The sequence below is a fragment of the Limulus polyphemus genome, unplaced genomic scaffold, assembly GCF_000517525.1.
Source record: "Limulus polyphemus unplaced genomic scaffold, Limulus_polyphemus-2.1.2 Scaffold661, whole genome shotgun sequence".
NCBI lineage: Eukaryota > Metazoa > Arthropoda > Merostomata > Xiphosura > Limulidae > Limulus > Limulus polyphemus.
In genome coordinates, this window is record NW_013666271.1 from 472,536 (window position 1) to 482,724 (window position 10,189).

At 30.3% G+C, this 10,189-nt stretch overlaps 1 protein-coding gene across 3 annotated transcripts in view; it reads right to left on the minus strand.

The window, feature by feature from the left end:
* The window catches only part of LOC106459791 (calcineurin-binding protein cabin-1-like), a 115,028-nt gene extending 105,651 nt beyond the window's left edge, over positions 1–9,377 (minus strand). For 2 of the 3 annotated variants that reach the window (XM_022386338.1, XM_013919451.2), the window contains exons 1-4: positions 9,275–9,376; positions 6,361–6,444; positions 4,886–4,999; positions 1,231–1,362 (exon numbers count right to left, since the gene is read on the minus strand). In XM_022386338.1, the coding sequence (XP_022242046.1) occupies positions 1,231–1,362; positions 4,886–4,999; positions 6,361–6,444; positions 9,275–9,277 (333 nt within the window). In that variant the 5' untranslated portion in view covers positions 9,278–9,376. Of the gene's footprint in view, positions 1–1,230; positions 1,363–4,885; positions 5,000–6,360; positions 6,445–9,274 lie in introns of all 3 variants that reach the window. The other variant, XM_022386339.1, reaches the window with a different exon arrangement.
* Between the last annotated feature and the right edge of the window lie 812 nt (positions 9,378–10,189).

A 10,189-nucleotide genomic window follows, 5' to 3' on the forward strand; every position in this document is an offset into this window, starting at 1 on the left:
ATACATTAAGTGTAAATAAAATATTAAGATGGGGATAGGACCCTTGAAGGATGATAAAGGAAGGCTCGAATCTGATGATTATGAGATGGCTGGGTTACTAAATTTCGTCCAAAAAAGCTACACGAGGGCTATGTGCACTAGCTGGCCCTAATTTAGCAGTGAAATACCAGAGAGAAGGCAGCTAATCATCAATGCCAACTCTAGGGCTACTCTTTTTTCCAATGAAAACTGGTATTGACCTTTACATTATAATGCCCCCACAGCTTAAGAGTTGAGCATATTTGGTGTGACAGGATTCAGAAACCAGAACATGATCCTTAAAACCAATATAGGCTAAAACAATTCACTGAAGGTAGCATTTAATATTGAAAGTCCTTGAAAGGTTAGCATATAAGGAGTTAGAGAATCAACAGGGTACCAGTTAAACTGAATTACTGCCTCAGAAAGAAAAGGTTTAGGAGTAATAAGAAGCTTCCCTATTGGCCAAAATTGTAAACAGCCAATAATCATTCTGAGTTTTGGGAACAAGCTCAAAAAAATTGGTAGAGCACTTGCACTATTGATTCTATGTCCTTGTGTTTAACAACTAAATTTGTGTATCGTGTTTTAGATTTTAAGAGGTACAAGACAATGGAGTAGCACTTCAAAGAAAAGGATGATACATTTGCGAGTAATTTGTCTACTACCTTACTTTCAAGCACAGTATATCACGTACAAAAATATAATTTTAAAAATACTGAATGATTTACAGTTATCAACACAATCTTAAGTATCTAATATACCCTGAGAATAAACAAACTAATTACTAAGTCACACACACACACGCAACTGCCACTTCAAAGCTAGCCATTGAGTTCTTCTCTAGCAATATTTTTAAAATGAATAATTATAAAATAAGTAACTTTAAGTAACTGTTACATACTATAACACTACTAGCCATTTAGTAAGCATGTTACAACAAAGTTCACTAAATAATAAGTCTGGAGAAAACAGATTAATGTTACCATAGTCTTTCCATATGCCTAAGATGCACACAAAAAGGCTATACGTTACATACTTTAATCAATATCCTAATTTTCTACTGATACAAAAATAATAATTTCTCTTATTCTGATAAATCCTGCTAATACCTTAGTGGTTTTAGATACCACAAAAAAACACTTAAATAAAGATCACACAATTAATACGTACCAACAGCATACTTTTACGCTTGTCTATTTAAATTATTACCTCAAGATAAGAATCTACTGCATCATAAAAATTCCCTTTCTCAGCTGCTATACTACCAAGGTTTTTGTAAGCAAGATACTTAAGAGTCAAGCCTGGTGTAAGAGGTGTATCTTCATCTGGTTTTGGAACTACCTAACAAAAACATTTGAAAACATTTTAAAATTACCATATTTTTCAGAATATAAGAAGCATCCTTATTTTGAAGACAAAGTTTTGGGGAAAAAACTACAGTCGCATTTGAAAGATTTTTATTTAACAAAAATTCAATTTGATACTTTAAAAATTAGTATATATTGTTCTAAACACAAAAGAGCTCAAAACATCAAAATAAGAAAATACCATAAATCAAAAAAAGGTTTACTGTTATTTAGTTTGGTTCAAAACCTACAAAATCTTCATTGCTTTCACTGTAATTTATTTTTTTTATTACTTAGGGAGCATTATAAATAGTTATGTTTTTAAAAGAAAAAACTACTGTTGTTATAAGTAACACATTCAATTGAACTAAACTATACATGCCTATTTAAATATATTTACACGTCTTGTGTATATCGTATATATACATATATATTATTCATACCTTCAGTGTATAGAACGCAAGCATATTTTGACATCAAATTTTGGGGTAAAAAAGTGCATCTTATACACCAAAAAATACAGTAATAGCCATCAATAGAATGCCTGATCATCCCAATTATTACTGAAGAGGTTTCAGTGTGTTAATAAAACGGTGGTTGTGTGTATCTTGTGGTTATGTTTTCTTTTGCACAGAAACCAAATTTCTCATTCTTTGAAAAGGTGATTTTTCACTTTTAAGTTTTCAACTTCAAAACCAATCTTCTTTCTCAACCTAAAGTAAGTTGTGAATTTTAATTAAAATCTGCTGTTTAGAACTTCTGTCATGATACATATGGAAAATAGTTTTCTACAGATGGTCAATATCATCACTATATCCCCCCCCCCCCCAAATTAAATAAATAAAAGAAGTCCTTGGAATACACAGTAACTTCATCCACATATGATCAAATTTTTCATTTAAAAGGTTTGAAGTAGAACTGTTTACAAGAACAAACATGATCAAAAAAGTCCTGCATTTAAGAAAAGGTGAAAGATTTACTGCGTGGTGCAAGAGCTATTTAAGTGTATTTACAATATCAGGACTAGTTAGATGAAACTACTTTTGGTACGGGTTGAATACACTCTTCATAATATGAATTTTTCTGAAGGCTTAACTTGGCCGAGCTTGTTACAATTCACTTTATGTTCCCTATTTCACAGTTCCACATTATGTTTATGTTAGACTTTTTTGCCCATGATGACAAAGTTTCAATGCATCTGGTACAGAAGAGGGTTTATATATATACTGTTACAACAGCGGTAGTCGCATGACTCTGGTAACACGTCATGATATTCTCGAAGGATCGGGGAACATCACGAATAATCCAGTATGTGCTAGGCACCCTCTATTCCTGTATATAAGTGCACCGGATAACGTGAGACAGATCAATCGGAATTGAATTGCAGACAGGCAGAGATAAAGATGGACAATTGAGCCAAGCATGATTGTGACCGTAACTAAGTACGTGAATCATTGTGAATCATAGCGTGTGCTTAAAGTGACTGTGGAAATTAAGTGTATGGAAAAGTTGTAATGAGAAAGAATAAACTAGTTTTATTTAAGAAAGGACTTGTATCGCTAAAGTTTCTTCAGAAAGAATTTTTACAGAAAATTAACGAACGAACGACCAGAGGCGTAACAATATTTATTTCTTCTGCTAGATTAACTGGCATTCAAACAGCATCAATGATAAGCGATACTGGAAGCAAAAACTTAAAAATATTTTCTGAGTGAAAAATTTACATTTAGAACATTCTTAATGGATCTTAGAAATATTAATAGAACTGCATTGATACTGTCTGTAATTATAGCTTTTGGAACACCTTAGTGGCCAATACCTTAACCTTGGCTAAAAAAACTATTTCCACCTGGTGTTTCTACCTCAGAACTTTTATAGTATGATGAATGAGCAGAAATTCAGGGAGTTGGTAATTTTTTACAGCTGCTTTTAAGATATTATAGTAAAAAAAAAGTTAAACACACAATGGTATTTATTATATCCTTACTATATCTATAATCTGTATGTAAAATTTCAGAAACTTCTAGGGAAATAATTAAGATCTGAACAGATCTCGAGGATTATAGTTCAATGATAATTTGTGGAGTACTACTATAGGGTGCGGTCTACACAGATACTATCATCAGCATCACCATTTTAATGATTCACTAAAACATAATTTCTTGCTAAATTTATGTCTATCCATGTGTTTGATCAGCAAGTGATAATAATTTAATAAGTTGTGTTTTCCAAAAGAGTACCTTAAACTGAGGTTACAGTTGTGCTGGTTTTGATTGTCATAATTTATTTCATTCCAATTATATTTGCCCCAAAAATGTTATGTAATGGTATTTTGTACTTTATTAGTTTAAAAGCATTATTCATAATAAATGGCACCAATTGCAAATAAACAAAAGTTAAAACGGTGATGATGATGGTATCTGTGTAGACCATACGCTATACTGTAAATATCTTTGTAGACAGCGTGCTATAATAGTACCATTTCTGGTTAATGTTTGAAGTCTGTGACTAACACATTTGCTAAAATATTTACATTTGCAAGTTTAACTATTTATCACCAGATGCTCAAAGTAAGATAATTAGTTTTGAAATTACATTTCTTTAAAACAAACTTTTTTTTTCTTCTGTCATCAGTATTCATTCTTCAGGCTTTTGTAATGTATTTTTATTACATGTTTCCTTGCATATAAAAACTGTTTACATTTTTAAAATCAAAACAAAAACTACTGAATTAACATGCAGTTTTCGTTAACTTAAGCTTTGTAATTTTTTTTTGCATCTATTCTCCCCACATATTTTCACAGCTGAACACTTACCAGGGGCACTGGCAGGAAAAAATATGTAAATAAACCTACACATGGTGGAGTGGGAGTTTATAGTTTTTCTGGCAATAAAAGCAAAAAGGTAAAATAACTTCATAAAATTACTGTTAAATGAAATCTTTTTTTTTGTACATATGAGTATACCTTTTCAAGGTTTTATCTAAATATGCTGGGTTCCACTAGTCTCATATGGCACTAAAAAGCATGTTGACACCAGAAAAGTTTTTAGCATAATGGTTTCAAAGATTTTTTTATTTCTATTATTTGGTTCTAAAGTCAAAACACTTATTTTTGGAGTACACTGTACATGATGAAACAACTTAACCAAACTAAATATTTGAGCTTATTTTACCCCCCCCCCCCTACACACACACACACACCAAATCTTTCTGATGTGTTAAAGATTTCTTTAACACATATATATATATATATATATATAATCATTAAACAGTTTATCTGCTGTATAGTCATGGATAGCAAATTTGACAAAATGTTGTAACATTATTCACATACCTAATTTAATTTAGGTTACTATGTGGTAAAATAAAATGGACTCAAAACTCCATAGATATTAAAAACACTTTCTATACAATTTCTTGAATGCATTATTATTTTAAACAATACAATATACATCAAATTCATTTCAAAATAATCACATTTTAACTGATAATTCTTATTCATAAATAGGAGTCTTACTTGGGAAAGTAACTGAGACTGAAGAAGCTCTTTAAAAGTTGCCTCAGCTTCTGAGAAATGTCCTTGTGTCTGTAATTCTAGGGCTTTGTTGTACAATTTATGAGCTTCTTCTTCCTATACATTTAATATTAAAACAAAAAATTATCTGATGAAGACAGAGAAGCATTGTACATTTCAGTAGCAAAAATAATAAAATTACATCATGGCTTATTAAATATTTATGCTTTTTAAAATTTTTCACTACGATTTAAGATAAAAAAAAAGAAAACATTACAAAAAATATGAGAATGTTAAATGCTTGGCAATTAAACCAATAAATTAAGCAGACCAGAAAATTCTTATATCATAAGAGCCATTTAATGCAAAAAGTAACATATGTTTATACATGCAATTTACATGAATGTACAAAAGCAATCAAAAAGCACTTTCAGTATATGGATATGTCTGAATCTAAAGCTTAAAAAAAACTAACATGAATTGTAAGATTAAGCAAACATAAAGCAAATACTAAATTAGAATATTGAATTAAACATGGAAAACAAACCTGGGCAAAGTTTGAGAACAGGTCTCACATATGCAAATATATATTTACTAACAAACATTTGTGGTCAAATTAGTATCTTCATTGCAACAGTACTTTTTAAAATACAGGATTTTAGAATAATACAAAAGCATCCTAATCATACACATAAAAATCCACAAGTCCACTTGCCTTAGGCCTAACATTAGTTATGCCTTTTTTTTTGCAAGGCCTATATTCTCTGCAAGTTGTGTATGTTTTTTGCTTTAGTTTAGTTAGGGCTAAATTTTACCATACTTAACACTATCAATAAATAAACTTATAATGTTATTCTGTGATCTAATGTTAGACCTTATTTAGTGATTAGATGAAGAGGTTACATCTCATGTGACTAGCTAATTTACATAATTAAAAATTCATAGCTAAACTAAATGATCAAAGGAATATTAAATGAATGGTAAACAAAACCATAACAAAAGTAGAATTTGTTATCTCACACATACACTATAAAAGAATCCTTTTTAATTCCATACAACACATTACAAACTAGTTAGGCAGTTCACCTGAATTTTATCACTCAATAATGAATAACTAAATTTCAAGATATCTGAAAAACTACTGTTTTGAAAACACGATTGAATTTCACAATTTATGTGACAAGTGCCAATCTAACAAGTTAAAATAATCTCTATAAAGTTGTTGTTTTTATCTTTAGCTTTCAAAACTGACAAATCCAAGTTTTAAATTTGTTAAAAACTAGTGTACTCAGAACAAGATTAGTTACGACTGAAATTAAACAGTTAAAAACGTAAATACTACAACATTTACAGTCAAATCACTAAACCTTAAAACTAACTTGAGTATCATCTAATAGAAGAGAAAAAATGTGGGACAGTATGTACAACATTTGGATAATGTGAGTGAGCAAGATCAAACAAATTACATATACACGTACCTGGACTTCTTTGGTGACCAGATCTTCTGGCTCTTCATTTTCTGAATCTGAATCAAAGCCTTCATTCAGAGCACTGAACTTTATCTGAAGTATAACATAAAAATGTATGAGATACAAACAAATTTTTATCACATACTTTTTAAATAATGATGTACATACAAATGTGTAAATAAGAAATGTTCATTGTTAGAAAGATTGTGATTATTACATCCATTTATAAAGATCAATATTGTTACAATACAGAATCCATTTATCAACATCTATGAGTAAACATGTGAGGTTCTAATTAAGGGATTTAGATTCCTCTGTTATTAAAATTCAAACTTCTGACAAAACATGTTAAATGACAATAGTTGGTTAATTCAAGTGCCACTGAGCTGACAGTTTAACATTGGAAATGTGTCCACATTAAATGCACTTGTACCAGAATGTAAGAAGTAATGTTATTAGAGTTTACAAGATTATCTGTAGGATCAACAGGATAATGCCTCTAATATTTTTGTGCTTTGTTCTGAAGATAACAGATTGAGAGGACACAACTTAAGGTTATGGAAAAGACAAACTACTGAGTCTCTGTCAGCAGAAGAGTTTGGCACTTTACATGAATTTAACAGATGAACTGTTGATTTTGTAAAGAATAAAAGGTTTGTTTAAACAGCCTTGAAGGAAAAATGGTCCCTTGTTGCCTAAGTGTTATAAATGAATAAATGAGAAGACTGAATTTACCAAATTGTAATATTTACATGAGATGTAAAAATAAATGAGCTGAGTCACAAATAAATCTTGTTTCTAAAGTGAAGCACATTTAGCATACCTAGTAGAAAAGTAGAAGGGATGATTCAAGATAGTTTGCCACATTTTTTTTAGTGTACCTTAAACATCAATCACAGTTTTGGTGAGGAAGATTAATTTGGACATTTTTTCTTTGGGAAATATAATTCTCAACAAAGTAATGACAAAAAAATGTTTTTTTTTTGTTGTTGTTATCCACAATAAATGAGAGCTTCAATGTTTTTGGGTCAAGACCTGAAAATCTCCAACTCATATCTGTGATTGATCATATCTGCATTTTGTGACTATGCTGTGTTCTGAATGACTGTTGTAACAGACTTTGACTGTATTTAAAATGAGAGATATTTATTCTAGTGTGATGATTTATCCTGTTTATTCATCATTTTATGTTAACCAGCAAACTCTAAAAGCTGTCTTAGAATTTTAAGAAGGCTAAAGCAAGGTTGAAACAAGTAAAGTACCAACCACAATGTGGAAAAAATTTATGACTGTATAAATTTAAAACAAAAAGTGAAAATACAGTGGACAACAGCAAGTTAATTAAAGTCACAGGCACAAGATTAAGTAGGTATTTTTAGTTTGAGACAGTATGGGATATGTTATGAAATGATCCCTTGCATGTTTACTAATTTTAGGGGATTAGTGTTTGGTACATTGGTAATCTTCAAGTACTAGAGAATGGAGGTTGTTGAATAAGTTCTTAATTGTTTAATCTATTCAGTGGACTTACAACCATGGCTGAAGAAAGAGTGGAACTACAGGAAAGGTTCTAACACCATGATTTCCACTTCTTGCCCAACTTTCAATTTTTATAGCATACCAATGTATTTACAATCACTGTTAGTGTTAACTCTAACTTCAAATGTAATATTTTAGCTTTATGATTTTAAAATGAAAATACAACCAACACAAATCTACACATGGAGGTCATTATATGTATATATTTTTTGCATTAATACATTAGCTGAAACAAATGAAAATACAAGTTTTTCCTATTGGTATTATATACATATTTACCATTCTACTTCTAAGTTCTAGCAGTATCTCACTTTTTGATTTGATTAATTATATTTTTTATTTAAAAGGCCTTACTTTTTAAAATATAAATTTTTGTTCAATTAATTACACTAGCAGAAATACCCGCCCTACAGGCAGGTATAACTGCTAGTTCCTGTGGAAGATTATTGGGCCTGCAGCCTTTTCTGGAATTCTCTGACAGTTCTACATCAATGTACTCATACTTGACATTCAATAATGTTCACCATTCATACGAAAAATGATTTTATTGAAAATTTAGGTTTAAAATGAGCACCATCACAGCATTACATCACAGAATAAATTTGACTGAATTATTTCTTTGTAGATGCAGTTATCAATGAAAGTGCCTTGCTTTTATATTGCAACACTCATGAGATTTTCTCTAAAGAAAAACATATAATTTTTTAACTTTGTTTTATATTTGAAACTTGCTTCTTATTTTGTAATTTTTACTGGTGAAATCTGTAACTTACTCCTTTTTTCTTTGTAATTTTTATTGGTTAAATCTGAAACATATCATTTTTGTGGAAATTTCAAATGTTTTATTTATTGCTCAGCTATACAAATACTGCCTAGTTATAAAAATGTTACCCAAGTATGATTAGTGACGATCGGTGCGGTAGTTTTAGAGAACCTAGTTTTGGAAATATACATCGCGAGCTTCATTATATTTATAAGATATTTACCACTGCAGCTATCTCTTATTTTTTATTTGTTGAATTATGTTTTTTTGATTTCATTTTGAAGGCCTAACTCTTTAATTACATCAAACCACACTTTTATTTTCAAGTTTACGACATTTTATACTAAAAGTCACATTACTGTGCTACAAATACAATGCATATTTAATAACTCGTTACTATCTTTACTGTTTCACTTTCAAAATTCAAGTGTTTGTGTTACCCAGTCACCCCAGTGTTGAGTGTTAGTAATAGCAGTGTACTACTCTTGACACTTTAAAATTCAAGTTTGTCATAAAAAAAAATAATTCTCTCTATAAATAGCAAAGAAAGATAAGCTTTAATTTGATAAAGTGTAAACTAATTTGTAAAATTATAAGAATAAAAAATACATTAAGTCTCACCATTGGATCCTATCCGTACATCAAGCCCACCATTAACCCCTTCCACCTTTTCTTTGTATCTCATAAAAACTACTGCTTTATTTATTATTATTAGTATTACAGTTTAAGTGATAATACAACGTATTTTACTCATAATTTATCTCTTAATGTTATTATTGCAGAAAATATTTTAATCCATATTTTTAGAAAGTGCTGTTATAATTTTCTCGATTTTTTTTCCTATCCCGGATGTCTCTCTTTTCGGCCTCCCCCCCCAGTGGCACAGCGGAATGTCTGTGAAATTACAATGGTAGAAACCGGGTTTCGATACCCGTGGTAGGCAGAGCACAAATAGCCCATTATGTAGCTTTGTGCATAGCTTAAAACAAACAAACAAGTCTCTCTTTTCTTATTGATATGAGTGCAGTCTCTTGGTGTTATTAATATTATTATTATGTTGTTTATTATATTTCTTGCAACACCAAAACCTAAATAAGCCAAACATGAATCATTACAATATATATATTAAAACATATTCAAGTCAATGTTGCACTTTACTTAATCGTCTGGTGTTTTTCAGTTACAATAATTTTTGTTAGAAAAGATACTTCCATTCATTTATGTTATAAATTAATTTAGGTTACTATATAGTGAAGTAAAACGGACTCAAAACCCTATAGATATTGTTACGTATCTGCTCGTTTGATAATTTCCGGTATAAATTATTTCCGAGTGTTACGTCTCCGTTTGTTAATTGATTTCCCGTAACTTCGTTCCGACGAAACTTTAGCGACACAAGTCCTTTCTTAGTAAAACTGGTTTATTCTTTCCGAATACAACTTTACCGATACACTTATTTTCAACAGTCGCGCTATTACGTGCTCAACTTCAACAATACTATCTGACTGCAGTTCAATTACTCACTACCTACACACA